General features: G+C 37.5%; 4 protein-coding genes across 7 annotated transcripts; 1 reads left to right on the top strand and 3 right to left on the bottom strand.

Moving 5' to 3' along the window:
* Positions 1-471: 471 nt before the first annotated feature.
* LOC140763973 (cytokinin riboside 5'-monophosphate phosphoribohydrolase LOG1-like) lies at positions 472-4420 on the bottom strand. The gene is made up of 7 exons (XM_073102372.1): positions 4147-4420; positions 3488-3585; positions 3374-3404; positions 2841-2940; positions 2241-2311; positions 1354-1497; positions 472-728 (listed from the first exon to the last, which is right to left on the bottom strand). The coding sequence occupies exons 1-7, from the start codon at positions 4276-4278 to the stop codon at positions 636-638; spliced, it is 669 nt and encodes a 222-aa protein (XP_072958473.1). The 5' UTR covers positions 4279-4420; the 3' UTR covers positions 472-635.
* An 11812-nt stretch (positions 4421-16232) lies between these two features.
* LOC140763474 (probable cytokinin riboside 5'-monophosphate phosphoribohydrolase LOGL6) lies at positions 16233-18032 on the bottom strand. The gene is made up of 4 exons (XM_073101677.1): positions 17907-18032; positions 17249-17346; positions 17135-17165; positions 16233-16664 (listed from the first exon to the last, which is right to left on the bottom strand). Exons 1-4 carry the CDS (start codon positions 18006-18008, stop codon positions 16494-16496), a joined length of 402 nt encoding a protein of 133 aa, XP_072957778.1. The 5' UTR covers positions 18009-18032; the 3' UTR covers positions 16233-16493.
* Positions 18033-18346: 314 nt separating this feature from the next.
* Positions 18347-21638, top strand: LOC140762403 (uncharacterized). Of its 2 annotated transcripts, none has more exons than XM_073100183.1 (5): positions 18347-18544; positions 20125-20146; positions 20745-20822; positions 21098-21202; positions 21282-21638. In XM_073100183.1, exons 2-5 carry the CDS (start codon positions 20129-20131, stop codon positions 21396-21398), a joined length of 318 nt encoding a protein of 105 aa, XP_072956284.1. In that variant the 5' UTR covers positions 18347-18544; positions 20125-20128; the 3' UTR covers positions 21399-21638. The 2 variants fall into 2 exon arrangements, with proteins under 2 accessions (XP_072956284.1, XP_072956283.1); XM_073100182.1 differs by having other exon boundaries at positions 20122-20146.
* Positions 21459-25916, bottom strand: LOC140762401 (protein CNGC15b). 3 transcript variants are annotated; one of them, XM_073100177.1, is made up of 8 exons: positions 25793-25916; positions 24847-25399; positions 24063-24275; positions 23702-23761; positions 23472-23569; positions 23287-23398; positions 22853-23089; positions 21459-22728 (listed from the first exon to the last, which is right to left on the bottom strand). In XM_073100177.1, the coding sequence occupies exons 1-8, from the start codon at positions 25819-25821 to the stop codon at positions 22048-22050; spliced, it is 1983 nt and encodes a 660-aa protein (XP_072956278.1). In that variant the 5' UTR covers positions 25822-25916; the 3' UTR covers positions 21459-22047. The 3 variants fall into 3 exon arrangements, with proteins under 3 accessions (XP_072956278.1, XP_072956276.1, XP_072956277.1); XM_073100175.1 differs by having other exon boundaries at positions 23472-23761; XM_073100176.1 differs by having other exon boundaries at positions 23472-23761; positions 24063-24146.
* Between the last annotated feature and the right edge of the window lie 667 nt (positions 25917-26583).

The following is a 26583-nucleotide window of genomic DNA, read 5'->3' as shown; positions in this document are numbered from 1 at the left end:
CTACATGGGTTCAATTATTTCTTCTTCCTCTTCTTTTAAATTCTTAGGAATGGTTCTTAAGGCAGCGCTTAGAAAGAAAAATGATCAAGTTAGGAGCTTGTAATATTTGAAGTAATGACAGCAAAAGATGTGAAGAGTTGAAGAGGCAAAAGAGACACCATATGGTAATTTCAAGAGAAACTTTTAATAACATCCTATCTCTGAGGGTTCTGTAATCCAACATCTCTTTTTTATTAATATTTTTCATCTAATATCTTGAATTAATCTAATCTAACTATTTTCAAATATAAGTGCATCAAACAAGAAAATTATATTCGACTAATTTTTAAAATATCTAAATTAATTTTCTCTATTTCGCATAAGAGGTTGTAAGCAATATTTGTGGCTGAGTTTGGTTTGGAAAATGAGATCAAGACCCTGAAGTTGAATCATAGAAGAATCAACAAGCATATATTTGAGCACAATAAAGAGTGAACTGAAAAGTTCTACATGTTGATGACCTTCTCCATAATTTACAGAAAATGGAATCAAAACGTGTAATCCAATGTTCATGCTATAATATTTTCAATCTGCTCTTTACTACCAAAATGCAAAATGTGCTTCCACCCTTGCCTTGGATTAGCTTTCCAGTCTTCTTACATAGAAACCTCACATTTCTGGGAGTAACTTAGCTGTTCGATGTCCCAATTCAGGTTGGCAGCACCACCCTCTTGACAAGGGAAGTACTCCTACATGAAAAAGAAAACTAACTTCAATACCCTCAAGATAATCGTGACTGCGTAGAACAATGTCGAGGAATGCATGAGATGAAATAACGAACAAAGTAGAGACGAGAGAATGTCCTTGTTCAAGTAAACATATGTTTCAAATGGATACGTAAATAAGTAAAAGTAGCGGAATCTGAGTTCATTTATTTTGTTGACCTTTTATGTCGCTTGAAAGAAATTTGCCTAGTATATAAATCAAGTACTTTAATCATCCCGAACGACTGTCTGAGAGAAAACCAACAGCATAAAAGAAAACGAGTTCTATACAACCAAGAGAGAATCTATTTATGAACTTGACAAGTACTACCTCACGGTAGATGCACAGTTCCTGGTATCAGATGAATCTTTTTAAGGAAATCACATAAAAGAATCATCATAATATAAGATTGTCCTATTGCTCTATTTCTTCTGCATATCATTTACAATCTAAATCATCCATAAAAGCAAAAGATATATGAGAAAACCCTGCTAGATATATGTGCCACAAAGTTATGAAAAGCAAAGTTACATTAGGTGCATGGGAGAAAGATTTAGATTGAATTTCTTCATAAATAAGCATATTTGTTGCAAGGGAAAGTCCTATTACCTCTAATTTCTTGACCAATTCCTTTGCAGTTGGAGCTAATACAATGATATGGCGAGCAGTAGGGTTGATGAAACCTTCCTCTACAGCTTTGTCAATGAAAGATAGCAATGAGTTGTAGTATCCATCTACATTAAGCAATCCCACCTACAAAGTTTGAATGGTTAGAATTATGGCATGTAGTCAACTATGTACTTCCTACAATAAAATGCAAGAGCAATGAACCTGAATATCGTAAGACAAGTTTCTGAAATGAGTTTCTCTAGTCCAAGCCAAACAGAAAACAGAAGAGTAATATAAAGACACAATAATAAAGTAAAATGTTCCGGCAAAGGAGATGAGATTACTCAGATTGGTTTGTTTTAACAAAAACCAATTTGATAAGCCTCAATTCTTCTTACAAAAGTTTAATAGCTTTGTTGGACTCTGTTTGAAGCAAAATTAGACTAAGAGGAAATTTAATCTAACAGCAAAGATGAACTACATATAGAAGTCTACAATATTCAAACAATTTTGTCATATCTTTCCCTTTATATCTCTATCTTTATTCTTCTTGTTTGAATGACCCCTCATTAATATGTCATCTTGTTCACAAAAGTTAGTTTTAGATCCTTCTAGTCATGATGACATCAGAAGCCTCAAATTGTGGCTAGTTTGAAATTCTAAAGGATCTATTTATAGTTTAGTCTAAGTTCTAGTAGCTCAAACATTTCTTGTTAGCTTTTTTGCATATAACTTACTTTTCAACTTGTATTCATGCTCAAACTGGTAAAAGAAATAACAAATTAAAAAGCAAGAAAACAGACTAAACACGCACATATTTTTCTGCTAGTATGAAAAATGCATGAAACACTTAATTGACCAAGTGGAGGGAGAGAAAAGATCATTACTGGCTTGTCATGTATTCCCAGTTGAGCCCATGTAATTACTTCAAGCAACTCTTCAAGAGTCCCATATCCCCCTGCACAACAACCCAAATCAGCATTACCATGTATAATTCATGAAGATGCTGAAGAATTCTCTAGCACAATATTGGATAACATATGCTTTTATCAAATATGTGTGATAATCAAGCCCTACAGCCCTTGAACATTACTATTAGTGCTACAGAGCCAAGTGAAAAGCTTGAAATGTTAAAGAGCAATGAATAATTGTTTTTTTATTTAGTGTTCTACCTTCTAAATGCTCCACCTTACCAATTGGACTGTGAATTACATGAATAAAAATCATAAACGAAAAGAAGAACAGATTGCCAAATTTTGCGTCCTCAGTTTTGGATTTTGGATTTCCAATGAAATGTAGATAGGTATGGCCTACTACCCTGTTTCCTATTTGTCCTTTTATCTAGACACTGAGCACTGAGCTCCGTTACTAAACTCCATATTTGTCTTCCTGTGCAATCACCCTCTACCCTGTGAGAGTATTTGGGATATCTCCTTTTATTTTCACCTTGAGATATCAGTGACAAATATGCAGGCTTTTACACTAACCAGGTAATGCAATAAAGGCATCAGACTGTCTAGCCATCTCAGCCTTTCTTTGGTGCATATCTGCCACTGCCTTGACCTCCCCCACTGTCTCACCAGTTATCTGCAAAGGTAACAAAAGAGCACATAAATATCATCCTTTTTCTGTTTTAATCCCCAGAAAAGTACTTTTAGCATAAAGCAGAGAGAGAGAGAGAGAGAGAGTCTCCAAAGAAATAATTTAATGGCTCATTGCAGAGAAACAGTAATGAATGTTGCAGGTGGGGGACAAAAGAAATTGAGACTATTTACAACAGTAGCTATACATATGAAAGGTTAAAGAATAAACAAATCTTTTGAGCAGAATTCAACATAAAACAAGTGAATTAGAAAAGATTCCGAAGGGGCCATTCCAGAGAACAAATTGGCTAAGTCTTGTCACCTTCTTTGCAATGCTAATAATGTAAGAAGGCCATCCAAATGAAACTAGTAAAAGTGGAAAAAGGAAGAGAAAAAAGAAATATGAAAGATTGCAATCAGTAAAAAGACAGACATACCTCTCGAGGCATGAGAGTCTTCGGAATCACCCTGCACATAGACAATAACATGACATAAATAACTACTGACAATTAATCTTAAACTACTAGACCAAATAATAAAACTTCACATACCCAATGACATGCCTTCCACCATCATAAACAGCTTGGGAGACCAAACCCATCAAGCCAATACTCCCTCCACCGTACACCAGATCAATGTTCCTTGACACCTGAAACAAAACCAGCACACTATTTCACACGAGGATAGATGTCACCTCGAAACCCACATTCTTGTGCAAGTAAAAAAAAAAAAAACCATGTCTTAGATTCTACAGGTTCCCAACTTTTTGTTTGAAACTGATCAACTAAATCCATCTACGCACATTTGGTTAATGCTTAGGGGACCATGGAGTAAACGCCAACACACATTATTGGAAACAATGAAGGATGGTAATTAAGATGACAGGATATGTGGGGCTAGAAAGAAAAGAGGTACCATGAGAAGACTCCAAAAATTAGTACAGAGAAGGGTAGAAATTTGAGTCAGCTAGATAGGTATTGTGATGTGAGAATCAAACTCCACTAGTAAATGTGATAGAGAGAGGCATTATCCATTATAAAAAAATGGCACATAAAACAAGCCAAGAAAACACAACGCCAAAAGCTACTGAAAGCTAACAAAAAAAGGAACAAAATTTCCAATGGCAAACACAATAATACTTCATAGCAAGCAATACCAACATCGTAAAAATTGCTTTAAGAAGTTGGAGGGGAATCATTAGCATGCATACCAACTCCATGCCAAGCTCAATGGCAGCATCGTGATAGGTCTTCTTCTTCCCTTGGCTGCTTCCACAGAAGACACATATCCTCTTAAATCTTGATGGTCTCATCTCCTTCTCCCTCTCCATTACTCTCTCCATTACTCTCTTTCTCTCTCTCTCTCTCTCTCTCTCTCTCTCTCTCTCTCTCTCTCTCTGGTTTGCTTTGCTGGTGAAAGATGGCAAGGAGAGGAGAGAAGCAAATATCCACTACTAGGCTTGACCACTTCCGAGTGCGCCACCAATCGAGCCTATATCTCTCTATATATATATACACACACACACACACAAACGCACGCATGAAAGGGAAGGTTGCGCACGTGCGATCAGGGCCCACAGTACACACGTGCCAGCACAGGAGGATGGCCTCCCAAATCAGGTTGACACGGTTGGAGGTTTTAATGAGGATGGAAGGATCTCTTAGCTGTTGCTTTGTGGTACCACTTTTATCCTTAAAAATTAATCTATTATTTGAACAACTTTGAATCTTCTCTCTATATTTATTAAAAATTTAAACCATACTTTATATTTCTTTTACTAATACTTAGTTTTTAAGAATTTTATAATACAACTCCTTATGTTTTCCCATATGCATACAAGAATCGTTTAGTTTTTGAGAATATGATTTAGATTTAAGATATAATTTTGAAAAGTAAAATTTAGATTTAGTGGAATAAAATTTAGTTTTGAAAAAATATATATACTTTGAAATATTTTCTTAAATTAGTGCTCACCAAATGAGTTTACGAAGGCTCCATCACCGGCAAGTTATCTGAAGAAGTACTAAATTTTTACCATCTACTCTTCTTTTATCACCTTTCCATATCATTGAATTCATAAAAGCTTGTCGGAAATTCTTTATATATCGAATAGTGTGGCATTAATTCTTTAAATCAAGTACTTGAGGCAATACTTGCTACTCTAGGTGGCATCAAATGCCTCATGCTGGGCTGGTTATGGATGTACATTGCCCACATACACAGAGAGAGAGAGAGAGAGAGAGTTCCCATCAACATCCAATTTCACTTTAAAAATACCTTTGATTTGCATACATATCCTTCAAAAATTTAAAATTTACCCCTCTAAATTTGATATTTACATATATATACTCTTCGAATCCGCACTCAGTTCTAAAGAGAGAGACAGGAGAGAGAAAGAGAGAGAGAGAGAGAGAGAGAGAGAGAGAGAGAGAGAGAGAGAGAGAGAGAGAGAGAGAGAGAGAGGGGACCACACGTTTTATCTATAGACACGGAGTGAGAGATGGGGAGGTTAGCCAATCATTATTGGAGCAATAAAAGGTATAAGGATAAGTACACATATAGTATTCACTCCATTTATTATTTTTATCTCCTCATCATCTCTATGCTCTCATCTTGCCATGTCCACAGGAAACAATATGCGTTACACTCCTCCATCCAACTCCCTCTCCAGACCAAGCATGCTCTGCTCCATCCACGCCATTCTCCCTCTCTCCCCACCACCACCACCACTAATTAATTCCCAGTTTGCTATTTACTCACCCCTTCCTTTTCCTCCAAAATTATAATGACTTTAATAATATCCCAATGTCCACATATCTTAATCTCCTCATGTATTTTTATTTGTCACTGGGATCTCCTAGGTGACCACTTCTACTATTAAAATTAGCCCTCATTTCCCAAGACATCAGGAGCTAATTAATATGGCTTATGATTGCAGTGCCAGCGCTTTAACTCGGGTCCTTCTTCCTTCTAGGTACAGTTCGATGGGTTTAGTGTCCATTTATTATCCATATAACCATCAGTTTTGGCAAAGTTGGGTAATATAATAAAAAGTTAATACTTATCTCCATGCTTGCATCATCTGAATGTCATACCAAACCAAACAAAAGCTTCAAGGGACACTCATCATTGCAGTGCAACACTACGCAAACTGGATTAAGTATTTGGTCTCTAAAACCCCAACACAGACAAAGCGTAATAACTCCACTTCCCAGGGCTTACTTGGCAGCACACTCCTGGCTGTGGTGCTTAGAGAAGTCCTGCAACCTTAGCTGCAGTGGATCTCTCAACTCTCCCTAGCTTTAGATTGATTGGTCCATTCATCTACCACTAGGAGGATGGATGCCGAGCATGTCCATCGACGACACTTTGGATGACTCCCACCTTCAAATGTTGCAGGGGCAGGGCAAGGAAGACAGAGGTGAAAGCAGGATATATTAGTAGGTGTTGCAATTTGATATGACACCGGCAAGATGGGACTTGTAACTTAGTGGACAGAGCTAATGAGCCGTCTCATGGAAAGAGAGTCCACGTCAGATGGGCCACACAAATACTTAAAAGCTTCATCTCCATAGTCAAACACTTTAAAAACTTTGAATTTTTTTTTAATTTTACATTTAACATCCGGCCTTTTTACCGTTTGGATAAAGATAGGATTTGAAAGTTTCTCGCTAATCTTGGTTTGAAGCACCGAGTGTTTAATAGCAAAATTAAATTATTGTTTTGCTGTCGATAGATATCACTTCACTCGACTCGTTATTTTAATCATTTATCTCCTCTCTCTCTCTCTCTCTCTCCCCCACCTCGTAGATCTTTTGTTAATATTATTTAGTGTACTTTACTTATTAGTGAAAAATGAATTTGTAGAAATCAATGAAGCAATAACCAATCTCTTTCTTGTGTGCTTTGAGTTCATAGGGTTCCTTGATAGGACTCACTAACTATGTTTTTTTTAAAATTTCTAATAAAATCCACTTCTCAATAAATAAAGAATTAAATTTTAATTAATTTTAACTTTATCATTGACATGATTTAAAACTATTATTTCTATCATTAGAGTCAAAGGGCATTCTAATCTATTAAATTTATATGTAATTTTTTTTACTCTAAACCTAATACATTCTTTTTTGCATCACATCAATAATAATAATTATAATTTAGATTAGTTTACAACCAAACATCATATTTTTCTTGGCTTAATTTAGTGTATTTAAATCAATACTAAGAAATAGTGTCATTAATCAAGTTCGGGACTTAGCCTCAAATTAAATATAGCCAAAATTAGAATTAGTAATAAGCAAACTATTAATCATGAAAGAAGAGGTATGATTAATATTCTTGTCATTTGTAATAGTGCAGAAATATTTGGTTTTAAGGCCTCCATTAAGTAAGATTGCCTGTATCTCTAGGGCAAACAGCTCGACAACCTTTTTCCATTCTTGATCAAAATACTTCTCCATCGAGCTCTTCAAAACTCTCTTATTTCTCTATTCGTCATGTCAGAGTTGGTGAGTTTTCCTTATTTTCTTCGATGAAACCTCGCTTTTGGTGTTATTTTTCACTTTGGGCTGTCGGGTGAGCATTTTGGTTTCTCCTCTACCACTGCCTCCTTTAGGGATGTCCTGTGGGCAATGAAACCCTAGTCGACGAGCTTGAGGGATTAAGTTACCACTATTTGGAACCTTTTTGAGCCACAAATATCATCTAGTTAGGCCTAGTCTTGCTCATGGCATTCACTCCTGTTGGAGCTTTGAGCTCTTTTGCCGTGCCCCTCCCCTAAGGATACAATAGACACCATTTCCCCTTTGGTTGTTATCCATGGTCGACTACTTGTTGTTCCCTCATTTGCCTTCCTTAGCGTTAGAGCTATCTGATTTGCTCCATCTTCTTTCTCGTCTCCTTGATTGTTAGTTGGTGTGTGTTGGACCCATTTCTTGTTCCTTGGCCAAGATCTCCTTACGACAACCTCCCCTACTTGCTTTGCTCGCTTGTTAGTTGGTCGTTTGGTGATGTGGGTTGCTGACGCCTTTCCTTTGCCTTTCGTGGCTATGTGCGCGAGATTGGGGATAGGGTGACCCCTTATTAGGCGAACCCAAGCCCTAGAGTAAGGGCTCGGGTTGGGCTAGTTGAGCTTGATCGGGTGGGTGGGTTAGGCTAGTCTGGCTAAGCCTGGCCTGAGGCCATGGGGTTGGTCTAGCCTGGCCAAGCCTAAACCTAAGTCCATTGCGGGCCTTTTCTTATTCTTTTATTTTAAATGTTGCAATGCTAGTTTTGACTTAGTATTTTATTGCAGAGCTCTTCTAATATAGCGCCCACCTAGAATAGACTGGGATTATAGTGGAACGGCTTGTCACTAGAAAAAATATAGTGTATCCGTGCAAGTGGACTATCTTATCTTACTGATTGTTGCTTGATATGATATGTCACCTTATAATTTAGAATAGTCACATATGATAGAGTACCTTGAATTTTATAGTCGAAAATATTAATTTAATTTTGGTGGTTAATATGACTAATTGTCATGATTGCTATGCATATCTATTAGCAATGCTTTTGTATAGTAACAAATATTACCCCATAATGATGATGTTTCTATTATGCTTATTTTTACTGTATAATATCATGCTACTAATACACATACACTATTATGAAGACAATGATGTTTGCGTCTCAATAACACCCAGTACCTCCTCAGCCAGGGTAAGACGCCTATATTTGAGGTCTTATCTGTGGATCACAGATAATCAAACATATTACTCGTCAAGCGATGAGGTGATTTTTACTATCAATTGACGAGAGTCAAACATTTCATGATATTTAAGTTAGAGATTAAAGGATATAATGATATGGATATAGCAGTACTCGATAACATAGGGTGAGGATGCCCTTGAATGGCAACTCATAATTGTCGCACAGATAGTGTGATGATGTTGAGTCAAGAGCTTCGATAGATAATATTGAGATGCGACACTGATGCGCTTACAACTTAGATTCTTAGTATGCAGTGGTGCACAATTAGTCAGCTGTTCAAAGGGTAATAGTGCTAGTGATGAAGCACCGGCTTGGCTTCTTGTACAATGAATAAGAATGAGAAACTCGAGAAAATCAAGAGGAAGAGCGTACCCTTGATTTGCTCCACTGGCTTGGAGGTTCCATAGTTCAACTCCTTGCCCCATGGCTTCTCACTTACTTTCCTTCTTCCCCTAAACCCTCGCTTGAATCAAAATACTCAATCGACTTCACTTTCCCAGATGACCACCACTGGCTTGCCCTCTTTTCGGGTCTTGATTTGCCACCTATTACGTGTATTTTTAATTATGTTTTACAACTTTAAACATAGTAGTATCATGTTTAAGGTTAAGAAATGAGGGTTAGTTTGAGACTAGCCTAACTAAAATTTGGAGTTAACCTACAATCAAATGCCACCATATAGCTTACTAAATTGAACCTAGTATTTCACAAAAAAATTTCAGAGAACAATTTGCTACTAGATCTTATTAACTGAACTTAAATAGACATCCACGTAGGGTTCCTCGTTTCTGGCGAATCCCTTCCAAGCTCCTCACTAACAACCAGACCACCCACCCAGCCCGTTTGAGATTTTGACAAAAAGAAAGAAGAAAAAGATAAAAGAAGATTTTAGTCCTTTTAGTATTGTTTTTATACATATCTTACTGTTACCTTAACCCAACATATATTATACAAATAATATATAAAATGCATGGTGCGATTTACAAATATTAAAAGTACAGGGTGCAAACTGTAAACACATATAGAAATGATAAAGTACTAAGCGTATATTTTCTTAGATAAAAGTGAAAAGAATATTCAACCAAATAGTTGGAAGTCGTTGCAGCAAGTCAAATTATTTAACTTTTTTTACCTCTAATGCGAATCCTAGTTTACTATCATATAATGCATGCATTTGCTGCATATATTGTTTTGCTAGAACTTCATGGGCTGCACTACCTTTGACTGACTAATGACTAATTACAAAGTGCTAATATATAATTCTTACTTCTTAAGATACTGGGATCTATTTCTTTTGTCGCTTATATCGTTGGCCGACATTGATATCTTCATTAGTTACAGAAAGTAAACTTTTTTCTGAAGCATCGAATCTATCTCTTGTCTTAATTTGCTCGTTCTGTTTGTCCATGTTTTGCAATATGTCCAAATAGGCATCAAACAAGGAGATGGTGAATGACTTAAATTCACAAAGATCGTGAGTACATGAAAACTGTCAGGCAAATGCTCGAGCAGTAAGCAAAGCCTACAATTTAGCCCTAAAGTTTTGGCTTTTGCATGATCTTTTTTGACTAACGTCTTGTTTATGTAAAAGATTCGAAGAGATCGAGGCACCAAAAGAACGTTCTTCGATTGAATCATGACATCTAATTCGATGTTTTTGGATGCCTTCAATGGTGTAGAGTTGGATGATCTGCATGATATGGTCGATGCAAATTAGCTAAACCTGCTAAAGTTTGGGCCTAGTAATTATCTTGGATCGATTCTGCCAGACGTTCAAATTTCAGTCATTTTTATGAGAATTTGGTACAATATGGATGAACACATAATATAATTATAAGGTTTGAAATGAAAACCCTTGCAAAATGATCCAAATAGTTCAACTCTTAGATGGGCTGGTTAATGGGCCATAGTTTTAAAACCCAAATCCGATAAAGGTAAACGGATCAAGTCGGATCCGATATAATCAATACGCCAATATTGTTATTGGTTTTTGAGTGTATTTGGATCCGGATAATTCTACCGATCTTCTCTTTTTTGCATCTCCATTTCCGCTGCTCTCACTTTCAATAGTTTCTACAATAGGAGAATCGACAAAAGGATCGAGGTAAGCCGTCCGTCTCATAGAGATATCTAGGATTTATATTTATTTTGCCGTTATCATTTACGTCTTTTGGCTTTGGCTTTCAAATCGTCTATTTTCTTTTAATTCTCTGTGGAAAAAGGTTTTGGTGGTGTGTACTCTTAGATGGGTCTTGGCTAATGGTTATTTACTTGTTAAAGTTTATAACTTGTTAGGATTTAATTTTGTCTTAGGTTTACTCATGGGAATTTGTATTAGGTTTACTCTCATGTGAAACTTGGGCTTTTGATAATTCCAATAGTATTTGGATTTATTCTAGTGGAAGTTTAGCGTGAGGTTACAGTTTCTTGGTTTCATTGGAAACTCTGAAGAAAAAAACCATGAGGCTTTGACCCAGCAAACTTCTTCACAGAGAACCTTGATTTTGAAGCCTCTTTGCAAGGCAACAAGAGGTCTTCTCTTATGGCATCTCTGTTATCCTACCACTGGGGAAACCCTTCTGTTCTCACTCTTTCCATTCTCATGGATAAATTCAATTAGAACCAGACCCAAGTTATGGGGTGGACCAATATCACAGCTTGTGTGCTTGGTTTCTTCGTTTCACGTAATGGTTAATGGCTTTATTGAGGTCACAACCTCGATGAAGTTCATGGAATGAGTTTACAAGATATCATCCGAACAGAGTGGGACATTAAATAAAGCTGAGCTTGCCAGTTGGGTCATTAGATCCAGAGTTGGATTATAGGTTGAAGTCAACTGACTTATAGATATTTATTCTTTTTTCTCTTTTGGATATTACTTGTCAATACCAAGCACGTTGTGCTTTTCTTATTATTGGCTTCATGCTGGCCGTCAAGTGCGAATATATATTTTCCAATTCCTAATTTCTTTTCTTACTTGATCATAGTTTACTTAATGTTGTACTTGTTCATCTACAACCATTTCATGTGCTAACGTAACGTAAGTTTTTGTTTTGCTTTACAGAAGACCAATGGAGGAAGATGCCAGTGTAAGCTTGCTCTTTGTATTCATCACGATAACTCAGACATGTTTATGATTAGAAGATATGGCGAATAATAATGAGTTATTGATACGGCTGGTATCTTCTTACAGTAATAGAGGGATTCAAATATTTGTCTGTGCCATTACTAAGTAGATTTATATTTTAGTGTGGATGCTTGATTCAGTAAGTCTTAATTCTACTTAAGTTCTCCAAGACCTCTGATTCTCCTGAGACGTTCTGAAATCTGCTTAAACCAAGCAGAACTCTTTCATTGACATAGTTAATCTGTCACATTCACAATGTTCCGACTGTAATGCAAGTATATCATCTTGTTCTGTGAAGGGACAGCTTACATGGGCTAGATTAGATTTGCATTTGCATATATTGGTATAGGTCTATCTATCTACCCTAAGCTTAATGCAAGTTAAATTCATCTCTCTCTCTCTCAAACATCAGCTCTTCTCCTCCTCCATGGACTCAGAGACATTCATTACTTCTTCATTATCGGGTGGCCCCGGCTCCACCACATCTCTCTCCTTGCTGCAACGTTCTAAAAGGCTGAGCTCTACCGACGTCCTCCTCCGCTTCTGCTGCCGCCGCACCGCCTGCATGAAGCATGCGGCCCATGTTCGCCATTGGTATGAGTAATACCTGAACTTATGTCGGAGCTGCTTACGATGAAGCTGTCGAAACTGCAATGCGACGAGCGGCAAACGCCTCGACGTCCGTCACCGCCTCAACCGTGGGACTGGACGACGGCAATGCAACCGTCGGTTGTGGGTCAAGTGTCCACGTCAGTAACTCCTCTCCGCAGAACTTAGCGGCGCCGATGCGGCAGGAGTTGAAGCAGCCGGTGCGGTTTACACCTTGAGAGGAGAAGGAATTGTGTCGTTCTATTCTTAAAGTTTGGGAGGGTGGGTGGTCAGATAGATTCTTGACGCCGTTAAGTGTTCGTTTGTTCTTATACGAGCATATAATTGTATAATTAATACTAATAACTTCTCTTATCTTGTAAGATAAAATAGAGAAAAATAAAAAAGAAGGCAAATGACCTTATAACTAAATTATTCTAATTAATTTCCGTCTGAGTTTGTTCCCTTTTGGTTGAAGCTAAGTTGGGTGGTTGAATATAATGCACTTTCTGGGACCGCAAGCAAAGGGAATGGCTCGCCAGCCTCTATCAGATTATAAGGTCGTTTGTTTGAACTTAGTATTTACTCTAAAAGGACTCCACTTTACGAGAAGTCTTTTCTATATTGTTACTTAGATATCACTCATACCTCCAAAGCTTTGGAGGATCACTCTTGTTTTGCTTAATTAAAAGAGGAATTAGGTCTTGGATGACCATACGATTCATAGAACCCTTCCAAACATAGTATTATAATGTGGCGACTGGTTAGACAAGGATCTTAGTTCAACTTTATTAGTCTTTTGATGACTTCTTCTAAGCATTTTTCCCTTAATTTACTCTAACTACTTGATTAGCTTAATGGCATGAGTTACAAATTCCCACTCTGTTGTTCATTTGACAAGCAGATGTTGAAGTCCTGGATAATACTTGAAGGTTTACAACTGACACAAGACTTCCTCTTGTTTCTAAAAGCATTTCCAGTATGTGTACTCTTTTCACTGAAGCAAAGCCTACTTGGCTTCATTTCTTTCTTCTTCTTTTGCATTCTTAAGAATGATTCTTAAGGCAGTGGTTAGAAAGAGAAATGGTCAAGTTAGGAGCTTGTAATATTTGAAGTAATGACAGCAAAATTTGTGACGACTTGAAGAGGCAAAAGAGACTCCACGCAGTAATTTCAAAAGCAATTTTCAAATAACAACCTTGCTTTGAGAATTTTGTAACCCAACAAGTTCTTTTTTTCCTTTCTATTTCATTTTATCTAACACCCCCAGTTAACCTCAATATTTTTAAACATTAGCACATCAACCAAGAAATATTCTATTAAAATACTAATGATAATTTCCAAAATATCTAAGTTACCCTTTCCTCTCTTCTCTATGTCGTTTAATGGGGGTAATAACCAATATTTGTGGCTATGACCTCTTTCCCATTTCAGTGGGTGTATGAGTTTGGTTTGGAGAAAGAGATCAGATAATAGAGAGGGTTGGTGCGCTAAAGTGGAGTACTGTAGCTTAGAAAGGGTTTGGTTACTGTTGATCAACATGATATATTTGAATCCGTATAAAAAGAAAGCATGATATATTTGATTAATTTGGTAATTTATCCAATAGAGTTACATAAACTATAAATTAAGATTAATGGCATTTAGTCAAAGTAATAGGGGTGGGGTATAAATGATTAAAACATAAGGTGTTATTTGAAAATTTCACTAATTTCAAAGCTAAACCCTGAAGTAGAATCATGGAAGAATCAAGCATGCATATATTTGAGTACAATAAAGAGTAAACTGAAAAGTTTTACATTTAGATGACCTTCCTCCATAATTTACAGAAAAGAAAGAAAGAATCAAGACTTGTAAATCAGATGTTTGTGCTATAATATGTTTCGATCTTCTCTTTACTACCAAAATGCAAAATGTGCTTCCACCCTTGCCTTGGATTAGCTTTCCAGTCTTCTTACATAGAAACCTCACATTTCTGGGAGTAACTTAGCTGTTCGATGTCCCAATTCAGGTTGGCAGCAACACCCTCTTGACAAGGGAAGTACTCCTACATGAAAAGGAAAACTAACTTCAATACCCTCAAGATAATCGTGACTGCGTAGAACAATGTCGAGGAATGCATGAGATGAAATAACGAACAAAGTAGAGACGAGAGAATGTCCTTGTTCAAGTAAACATATGTTTCAAATGGATACATAAATAAGTAAAAGTAGTGGCATCTGAGTTCATATATTTTGTTGACCTTTTATGTCACTTGAAAGAAATTTGCCTAGTATATAAATCAAGTACTTTAATCATCCGAAACGACTGTTTGAGAGAAAACCAACAGAATAAAAGAAAAAGAGTTCTATACAACGAAGAGAGAATCTATTTATGAAGTTGACAAGTACTGCCTCATGGTAGATGCACAGTTTCTGGTTTCAGATGAATCTTTTTAAGGAAATCACATAAAAGAATCATCATAATATAAGATTATCCTGTCGCTCTATTTCTTCTGCATATCATTGACAATCTAAATCATACATAAAAGGAAAAGATATATGAGAAAACCCTTCTAGATATATGTGCCACAAAGTTATGAAAAGCAAAGTTACATTAAGTGCATGAGAGAAAGATTTAGATTGAATTTCTTCATAAATAAGCATATTTGATGCAAGGGAAAGTCCTATTACTTCTAGTTTCTTGACCAACTCCTTTGCAGTTGGAGCTAATACAATGATATGGCGAGCAGTAGGGTTGATGAAACCTTCCTCTACAGCTTTGTCAATGAAAGATAGCAATGAGTTGTAGTATCCATCTACATTAAGCAACCCCACTTACAAAGTTTGAATAGTTAGAATTATGACATATAGTCAAATATGTACTTCCTACAATAAAATGCAAGAGCAATGAACCTGAATATCGTAAGATAAGTTTCTGAAATGAGTTTCTCTAGTCCAAGCCAAACAGAAAAGAGAAGAGTAATATAAAGACACAATAATAAAGTAAAATGTTCTGACAAAGGAGATGAGATTACTCAGATTGGTTTGTTTTGACAAAAACCAATTTGATAAGCCTCAATTCTTCTTACAAAAGTTTAATAGCTTAGTTGGAGTCTGTTTGAAGCAAAATTAGACTAAGAGGAAATTTAATCTAACAGCAAAGATGAACTACATATAGAAGTCTATAGCATTCAAGCAATTTTGTCATATCTTTCCCTTTCTATCTCTATCTTTATTCTTCTTGTTTGAATGAGCCCTCGTTAATATGTCATCTTGTTCAAAAAAAATTAGTTTTAGATCCTTCTAGTCATGATGACATCAGAAGCCTCAAATTGTGGCTAGTTTGAAAATCTCAAGGATCTATTTATAATTTAGTCTAAGTTCTAGTAGCTCAAACATTTCTTGTTAGTTTTTTGGCATATAACTTACTTTTCAACTTGTATTCATGCTCAAACTGTAAAAGCAATAACAAAATAAAAAGCAAGAAAACGGACTAAACAAGCACATATTGTTCTGCTAGTATGAAAAGTGCATGAAACACGTAATTGACCAAGTGGAGGGAGAGAAAAGATCATTACTGGCTTGTCATGTATTCCCAGTTGAGCCCATGTAATTACTTCAAGCAACTCTTCAAGAGTCCATATCCCCCCCTGCACAATAACCCAAATCAGCATTACCATGTATAATTCATGAAGATGCTGAAGAATTTTCTAGCACAATATTGGATAACATATACTTTTATCAAATATGTGTGATAATCAAGCCCTACAGCCATTGAACATTTCTATCAGTGCTAATGAGCCAAGTGAAAAGCTTGAAATGTTAAAGAGCAATGATAAATTGTTTTGTTTTTCACTCAAAGTTCTACCTTCTAAATGCTCCACCTTACCAATTGGACTGTGAATTACATGAGTGAAAATCATAAATAAAAGAAGAATAGAGTAAAAAAATTACAAACTCAGTTTTGGATTTTGGACTTCCAATGAAATGTAGATAGGTGAGATTTACTACCCTGTTTCCTATTTCTCCGTTTACCTAAAGACTGAGCACCGAGGTCCATTACTAAACTCCATATTTGTCTTCCTGTATAATGACCCTCATCCCTGTAAGTCAAGTATTTGGGATCTCTCTTTTTATTTGCCTCGAGATATCAGTGTTAAATATGCAGGCTTTTACACCAACCAGGGAAGCAATAAAGGCATCAGACTGTCTATCCATCTCAGCCTTGTTTTGGTGCATATCGGCCACTGCATTGACCTTCCCTTCTGTCTCACCAGTTATCTGCAAAGGTAACAAAAGAGCACATAAACATCATTCTTTTTCTGTTTTAATTCCCAGAAAAGTACTTTTAGCATAAAACAAGAGAGAGAGAGAGAGAGAGAGGGGGGGCGGGGGGGGGGGGGGGGGGGGGGTGAGAGAGAGTCTCCAAATAAGTCATTTATAGCTCATTGCAGAAAAACAGTGATGGATGTTGCAGGGGGGGGCAAGAAATTGAGATTATTTACAACAGTAGCTGTACATATGAAAGGTTAAATAATAAACAAATCTTTTGAGCAGAATTCAAAACAAAACAAGTGAATTAAAAAATATTCCAAAGTGGTCATTCCAGAGAACAAATTGGCTGTGTCTTTTCACCTTCTTTGCAATGCTAATAATGTAAGAAGGCTATCCAAATGAAATTTATATATATGGGAAAAAGGAAGAGAGAAAAGAAAAATGAAAGATTGAAATCAGTAAAAAGACAGACATACCTCTCGAGGCATGAGAGTCTTGGGAATCACGCTGCACATAGACAATAACATGACATAAATAACTACTGCGAATTAATCTTAAACTAATTGACCATATAACAAAGCTTCACATACCCAATGACATGCCTTCCACCATCATAAACAGCTTGGGAGACCAAACCCATCAAGCCAATACTCCCTCCACCGTATACCAGATCAATGTTCCTTGACACCTGAAACAAAACCAGCTAACTATTTCACAAGAGGATAGATGTCACCTCGATCCACATTCTTGTGAAAGTAAAATAAACCCATGTCTTAGATTCTACAAATTCCCAACTTTTTGTTTGAAACTGATCAACTAAATCCATCTACGCACAGTTGGTTAATGCTTAGGGGACCATGGAGTAAACGCCAACACACATTATTGGAAACAATGAAGGATGTAATTAAGATAACAGGATATGTGGGGCTAGAAAGAAAAGAGGTACCATGAGAAGACTCCAAAAATTAGTACAGAGAAAGGGTAGAAATTTGAGTAAGCTAGATAGGTATTGTGATGTGAGAATCAAACTCCACTAGTAAATGTGATAGATGAATTATCCATTATATATATATTAAAAAAAAGGCACACATAAACCAAGCCAGGAAAACACAATGCCAAAAGCTATTTGAATGCTTAAAAAAAGGAACAAAATTTCCAATGGCAAACGCAAACATACTTCATATCAAGCAATACCATCATCACAAAAATTGCTTTAAGAAGTTGGAGAGGAATCCTTAGCATGCATACCAACTCCCTGCCAAGCTCAGTGGCACCATCGTGGTAGGTCTTCTTCTTCCCTTGGTTGCTTCCACAGAAGACACATATCCTCTTGAATCTTGATGGTTTCATCACTCTCCCTCTCCATTGCTCTCTCTGTCTTTGTTGTGCCTTGCTGGTGAAAGATGGCAAGTAAGAGGAGCGGAGCACATATTGAGGGGTAGAAAAAATTGAGATAACCCGGCTCTTAATCAGGTTCGGGTTTAGTCTAATCGGGTTCGAATCATAAAGTTAACCCGCGTAAGAAAATTAGTTATCGAGTCGTGTTCGGATTTATACCACTGACCCGTTTGACCCATTTAAGTATACGGCTCGGCTCGGGTCGGGTCGGGTCGGGTATACCCGCCAACCTGCAAACCAAATTCGATATATAATATATCAAATTCTAACCCTAATCCCCCGAGGGCCGAGTCACTTACTCACACACACGCACGCGCGCGCGCACACACACGGCTCATCAAAATAAACCCTCGTCGTAAGAAACCCTCGTCGTCTCTCCTCACTCCTCACGCCTCACGCCTCACGCCTCACGCCGTCGTCGCCCGTCAGATCTCCTCACGCCGTCGTCGCCCGTCGGATCTCCTCTAGCCGACGCTTCCTCACGCGAGGTCTAAGACTCTAAATCATCTTTTGTTTGCAATTACTTGTCGTATTTCAGTTTTGGAACTTAGAACCCTATCGTTGGGTTCTTTAGCGAATGTTTAGTGGAAACTAACTTTGCTGGTTTAGCTATAGCTTTATACTCTTTTGTATCTTACAGAATGAGGCTTTGGTCGTAACTGCGAAGTATAACTTCCAATTTGATGTTGATACTCAATATCCCTGTCTTGCTCGGAACGTTTTTGTCCAATATTAAGAATTTCTGAACCCACAAGCATGCGTATCTTGACTGCGAATCCATCTATATAGTTTAGTTTAGTGTCCAATGCTTTTATGGTAGCTAGATCTATAGGTGATGCATACATGAAACATGTCCAGTATAACCGGTTTGTTCTTTTCTTTGTTTTTGTCCTCAAATTTCTTATACATCTACTGCTAATACGTAGAGAGGCAGGGTCTGATTCTAATTGAACTTATCCATGAAAAGGGAAACAGTGAGAACAGAAGGGTTTCCCAAGTGGTAGGGGAATAAAGATGCCATAGGAGAAGACCTTATTTTGCCTTGGAAAGAGGCTTCAAAATCAAGGTTATTGAGGATCAAATCCATCATCTGGGATCATCAATTGCTCACTCTAAAGTTTTATTCCCCATTTCATTCTTCTGTTCTACCTCATTAGCCAGATGTGCTAAGACTCACCAAAGAGTACAAACCACTGAAAACGTCTTCCATAGAGGATTAAATGCAAATAGACGATTTGAAATTCAAAAGAGGAGAAGAATAAATTTTGAACCCTAAGAGCAAGGCAAGAACAACTAAAACGGATATAAATACTAGATATCTCTGCAAGACGAACAGCTTACCTTGAGCACTTGTCTTCTCTCGTCGACTCTCCTATTGCAGAACCCTAGAAAGTGAGAGCAGCAGGAATGAAGATACAGAAAAAGTCAAGACTGACACAAAAATATACTGGCAGTCACCTGTATCCAAATGTACTCTAAAACCAATAATAATATTGACGGTAATTATATTAGATCCAACTTGATCTGTTTATCTTTAACGGATTTGGATTCGAGTTGCACCCTATAGTGTTATCTCTCTTTCCCTTCTCATCCATAAGTTCAATTAGAATCAGACCCAAGTTATGTGGTGGACCAATATCACAGCTTGTGTGCTTGGTTTCTTCATTTCACGTAATGATTAATATTTTATTGAGGTCATAACCTCAATGAAGTTCATGGAATGAGTTTACAAGATATCATCCAAACAGAGTGTGACATTAAATAAAGGTGAGCTTGCCAGTTGGGTCATTAGTTCCAGAGTTGGATTATAGGTTGAAGTCAGCTGACATATAGATACTTATTCTTCTTTTTTTTGTGCGGATATTAGTTGTCAATACCAAGCACTTTGTGTTTTTCTTATTATTGGTTTCATGCAGGCATTCAAGTGCATATATATATATATATATATATATATATATTCCAATTCCTAATTCCTTTTCTTACTTGATCATAGTTTACTTAATATTGTAGTTGTTCATCTACAACCATTTTGTGTGCTAACTTAAGTTTTTGTTTTGCTTTACAGAAGACCAATGGAGGAAGATGCCAATGTAAGCTCTCTTAACAGAAGTTTTTAAGATGATTCTGAACTTTTTCATTATTGTATGCTAAATGTTCCTATTCTAAAAGGCAAAGTAATAAAACATAATAAACCTCTCTGAGATAATGATGATTCCTTTTCTAAAAGGCACTTTGCATTTCCTTGTTCAAGCAATAGTTAAGATGTATATCAAACTAGTATATCATCAAACTTCTTGGTAGCAAGAGCATTGGAAGCATCCTGTTGGTGTTGCGCCATAGGTCTGCTGTACTTTGTCGTCATATAATGATATTTTGGAAGCATCTCATCGGCATTGCTTTGCAAGTCCGTTTTTCTTCATGCCACTTTTATAGGATCACTCGTGCTGGAAGAACTCCTAGAACGAGAACCTATGGTGCTTATTAGGTTTCCTTTCCAACTGCAATTGTTTCTATGGATAGTATTTGATCGTTTGAAAATATCTGATATGTACGAACATGTTAAGGAGTAAATGCTATCTATATTATAAATTCTATTTGCGATTGGTTGAGTTGCCTTTTTTTTAATGTTAAATCATGAATCTGAGACTCATAGTGACATGTTGACATGTCTAAACTCTTTTATGACAGGGACCAAAGAAAGAAGAGGAGGAATTCAGTACAGGTCCCCTCTCTGTTTTAATGATGAGTGTTAAAAACAATACCCAGGTAAGAGGTTCTCTTGTTAACATGTCTATATGTGGGAAGGAAGTCATATCTGTTTTACAACTACAATATCTCCTTTTGCCTTAGTAGTCTGATTGAAATACAAGCCTCTTGAACATTTATAGTTTCTCAGAGCTTGTGAATTCCTTGCTTTATTTAAGGCATATTCTTCTAATTATACTAGTTAAATGATATATAAAGTAATAGCTGACTGTTCATTGCACGGTCAGTTTATAATTTCAAACTAATTAGAAGTTGACCTTTCTTTGTTTCATCAGGTGCTCATTAATTGCCGAAACAACAAGAAGCTTCTTGGCCGTGTTAGAGCATTTGATCGCCATTGTAACATGGTTCTTGAAAATGTTCGGGAAATGTGGACTGAGGTATATCAGAAACATTTTCTTTTTCTAGTTTTCTTGCTTTGGGATTTACACTTTGCTAAGATCTGTTTTACTGTTGCAGATACCCAAGACTGGTAAGGGTAAGAAGAAAGCTCTCCCCGTAAACAAGGATAGATTTATTAGCAAGATGTTTCTCAGAGGGGACTCGGTCATCATTGTTCTTAGGAATCCAAAGTGAGGATCCACTTTTCTCTCATACCAACTCAGCTCTTGGGATCGCAACGATGATGTGTATCTGTTCTTTTTTTTGGACTAATATGATGGTTATCTGTTGTCGAGATATGAGTGACCTGTAGTCTACTTCATGTTTTCTGTTGAATGATGTGCCCTATGTCTTAGAGCTGTTCACTTTGACATTTATATCGACACTGATGCTAGAAAGTATTGTGACATAATATTCACGCTTCTTTGGATTTAATAGGCGGTCAATTTTTTAGTTGTTTTATGGTATTGACTTCTATCGTAACTATCAATCTACTATACATATCGATCAATCCACTATACATATGGAGTTATTTCTCAAGCAGAACTCTTTCGTCGACATAGTTAACTACGTCACTTTCACAATGCTGTCCCTTCACAGAGAAGCAGGTTGTTCTGGGTCTTGATATAAGTTCCGAGTATAAGGCAAGTATATCAGCTTCCTCTGTGAAGGGACAGCTTATATGGGCTAGATTAGATTTAGGTTTGCACATATTGGTATAGGTCAATCTACCTCACCCTAAACTTAAAAATTCCTATCTCAATTATCGGCTCTCCTCCTCCTCCATTAGACTAAAGAGTAAAGAGGCATTCATTATTTCATTAGCATAACGAACTTTAGTGCATCAGCTGTCTTCCTCCTCCAGCGAGAAGTCCGGCTCGGCTGGCTTCTTCAGTGACTTAACTTGGCCGTGGCCGCATGCCGACCTTTTCTCTCTTTTATTCCTTTTGCTTGCTGCCAGCCGTGCCACGAACACCGCTGCCCCGGGCGGCCCCGACTCTACCACGTCTCTCTCCTTGCTGCAACGTTCTAAAAGGCTGAGCTCCACCGACGTCCTCCGCCGCTTCTGCCGCCGCCACGCCGCCTGTATGAAGCATGCAGCCCATGTTCGCCATTGGTATGAGTAGTACCTGAACTTATGTCGGAGCTGCTTACTATGAAGCCGTCGAAACTGCGACGCGACGAACTTAAGATCCTCTGCGACGAGCGCAAACGCCTCGACGTCCGTCACCGCCTCAACCGTGCGAGTGGATGACGGCAATGCAACCGTCGGTCGTGGGTCAAGCGCCCACGTCAGTAACTCCTCTCCGCAGAACTCACCGGCGCCGATGCGGCAGGAGTTGAAGAAGCCGGTGCGGCCGCCTTGAGTGGTGTAGGAATCAAGACAGCCACGGATGATGAAGAGCATCTCGCTGACAGGATCGAGCTCCCGGACTAGGGACGTCCCCTTGGTATACAGAGCTGGCTTGAGTCGTTCACAGATAGCTTCCAACATTCTCTCATCCATTTCGTCGAACAGTGGTACCTGCTCAAAGAACATGTATGAAATGTTTATGAGAAATTAATCATCAGAGAGAGAGAGAGAGAGAGAGAGAGAGAGAGAGAGAGAGAGAGAGAGAGAGAGAGAGGAAAATTGGATCAATGCATACTCTTCTAACAAGATCAACACAAAGGTGGCGCTTAATGTCCCTGCGAAGATCCTTCGGCAGTCCTTCGAGCAAGGCTTCTTCGTCTACTCCTCTGGTTGCAACCCATCTGTACTGATGATACCTTCTCACACACTGCTGCAGCTCTGGAGGTAGCTGCCTATGATGCATCCATCGCTCCGTGTCAGTCCTCTTTATCCTCCATTCTTCGAGTCGGATCATAGTTGATTGGAGATAAGACTGCCAAACATATGAAATTCGATTATGGGTCAACTAGTTATCTAATAGTTCCTTCGGTACAAAAATAAGCATCAAACCTGAGTTAGAACTTTAGCATATTCTTTTTTTTTTAATATATAACATATATAATCAGATACAGTTTTTATCATTTCCCTGCATCAAGTAGATTACAAACTAGTCCGTGAGGAAAAATTTACCTGCATATTGCCAATGAGCAAGCCAAACAGCACCAAACCGAGAATGGCGATGATAATCGCGAAACATATTTCTCCTATGAAGATGCTTGTAGAGAGATTCTGGCCCAAACAGCTGCAAAGTTTTGATAAGAAATCATAAAATTTCGAAATAAAAGTTTGTACTCGGAGCAAGTTGAAATAATTACCTCAGGTTCTTCAATCCCCACCAAAAGCAGTAGAAGTACTTCTGGATGAATGGCGATGATGTTACGTTAAAGTTCAAAGCCTCAGCGTAGATTCCAAACTGATAGAAATTGTTATTTGGATCACATAAATTTGTTATATTGCTCGACTTATACCACCTATTCCTATTACTGCCAATTCTACTGCAGTCGAAGAATGGATATTGACAAGATGGGCCATCAAGACGGCAGACCTCTCTCCAGCATGATTCCTGGCGATCAACTGACAGGAGATACCACACTGCTCCTAATACCTGAGAAATATTAGGGGGATTAAGGAAACACAATAAAGATGATAGATTAATCTTTACTACTATAAAGTATGTTAGTCTTTGGCTAACTAATATATTTATAAAGCAGATAATAACTACCACTTCATTAGACATGCATGTTTTTTTTATTATATGATGAATTTACATGATTTTATTAATGGAAATTGTTTGATGTAGCGGGTGCTCATAAATTATAGTCATCTACTATATCAACTAAACTGTTAAGATCTATCAAAGGAAAAAAGGAATCAATTCGATGCGAAAACAAGTTTGCTCTACTTACATGGCTTGCAAGCATGTATAATAGGAGGTTGTATGCAGCTCCGGCCCATGCAGTTTCTGTAATGACTCCTGTCGTCATGACAATCTGCTTTGAGAGTGGGAAGATCAGGAAAAGCCTTGTTAAATATTGGAGGATGATGGTAAAGCGAAGAAGGTTGCGTTCCTTGGTCAGTGTAGATCCCTTAAGGTTAGGAACCACAAACCATATCAGAAACTGCAAGGAAAAGGAGATGAGGATTACCTTCTCTCACTGTTACAGCACAGACTGAGAAGGACAACAAAAGGAAATTATAGTTTAAAGTCATGCAATGATTCGGTTAATATAATCCGGGTATCAAACGAGTAATCAAAGTGGAAGTGTAACTGTAGGATTATAAAGGACTAATGGCTGTGACGCAGAGCATCTCCTCTTAAATGAAGCAGGCCATAGAATTAGCCAAATCACCCAGATTGGATTCTCTCTGTGCTCATGTTTAGTCCTTATCATCTAAAATTTGAGGTGCAACATAAGGGACCTTGATATGAAAACTGCTCATAGGTTTGAATGCAAAACGAGTTATATACAGTATTGTTAACTCCTTTGCATTGTTCCCCGACTCAGAATCGTACTGTTATCTCTTCACCAGGTATTCAGAAAAAAATTTTAGCTAGATGTCTTTTTAACTCAATTATCTGAACATCTAAGAGAAATCTGTTTCCTAAAACATGAAAATGAAAGAGAAGAAAATATTATTACTTCAAGTTGAAAGAATGACAGATTCACGAAATTAAACGAAGTATGGTACCTGTGGTAGAGGCAGTGCAGCAAGGAGATCAAGCCAGAAGTTCTTGGATAGATACCTCGAAGAAATCTTGGAAGGATCAATAACAAGCTCACCTCTCCCAAACACTCGTGAGGATGGAGCAACAAATGCTGTTCGAAAGCGAACAAAAATCTGGATTGCATAAAATACATCCGCTAGCGAGCGTACTAGTGTGAGAGATAATGCATTTGAAGTTTGCATGTCAATACAGTTAATCTGTTTGGTTCCAGGCAAGTAGAAAAATAAAGGATCCACAAAGAGCGAAACGAGGCATGAGACGAGAAAAATCTTGTTCCAGCGATGAATTGTATGCCCACGAGGGTCGAAGAGCTTCTTTTTGACATGCATCAGAGACTCGTAATCCTCAGAGAAGACTCGAGACAGTACTTTCTCTTTGAAGGATTTGCAGGAGTTCTCCGGGCTGACCTTTGACGTCGACCCACTTTTCCTTGTTCCTTCAGTATTATGAGTTTTCTTGGTTGAGTAACTTGGACTGCATCTTGCAGATTGTGCCACTTCAACGTCATCTCTAAATCTGATTCATGCAAGCAAATGTAGAGAATTCTAGTTGTCATAACCATTGACTATAAATCTCTGAAACTATAATCTATGCTGAACTTAAATATTGAAAGTATATGAGAAAAGAAGAGGTACTTGATTTAGAAGAATTGATTAATCATCAGTTTTATTTTTGCATTAACGAATGAACTAACATGGCAATGAACTTGAATCATGGAAGAAAGTTTCTCGCCGTAAGGAATCCTCGTCAATCATAGAACCCGAACAAGACAGAACTAATGATATGTATTGCAGATGAAACAACTTTAGAGAGACAATTCCAACTCAGACGAGAAGAATCTACACATTAACCTTAATGAAGAAAAGTAGCCATTCCATATGCTATTACTGATAAATTGAGAAAGCTGACCTCACAGATCTCAAACTACTGTAACCCATGGCGCGCTGCGAAAACTCTTCTTGTAAGGCACCATTCAGTTGTTCTAAGGTCTGGAATATATATATGGAACAAAGGTCTTCAGAGAGGGACAACAACCGAGTGATCAGCCTTAAGCATCACAAAAGTTCTAGAATAACTACTTTTATAAAAGATCTTGTGAGTAGAACTGCCAACTTGCATTAAAGGCACAAAAGGTCCCTCCCTCCGGGATCTGAAACATACGGCAGCCTCATGTGGCTATGACATTTCCAATCTTCTCTCCTTTAAAGCACTTTAAGTACCATTCACTATTCTTCGTCTTGCTTGCATGTAATCATATGGTCCTCAGTATGTATAGCTTTTCAAGTAAAATGAAATTTGAAGGAAATATTGGAAGAAATGTTATTAATTGATGATAGATTGGGTAATTATGAATTGGAGAATATATCAACAAAGTATGAAGAAATACTGAGAGACAAGCTATTGTACTCATGACATACAAGTGATCTAAAATTATTCAGCACTAATCATATATGATCCCAGTTGTACTAATCCAGATTCTGTTGAATTTCAGACAGACTTTATTCTTCTGCTATTCCATTCATCATCTATTATCCGGAAAGTTTGTTCCTTTTTGCATGAATAAGCTGACGAGCGACGACTTTAAAAAATGATAAAGGTAAAAATAGAGAGAATTTAATCAGGTTTTGGACTACCTGAAACACCCAAGTTTCAATCATGCCTCTAGTGAATTGTGGAGGATATTAACACCTGTGAAAGTA

The sequence above is a fragment of the Typha angustifolia genome, chromosome 7 (assembly GCF_048772165.1).
Source record: "Typha angustifolia cultivar Huaian chromosome 7, ASM4877216v1, whole genome shotgun sequence".
NCBI classification, from domain to species: Eukaryota; Viridiplantae; Streptophyta; class Magnoliopsida; order Poales; family Typhaceae; genus Typha; species Typha angustifolia.
Note: the sequence above shows the minus strand (reverse complement) of the source record. Positions and strands in the feature narration are given on the sequence as shown.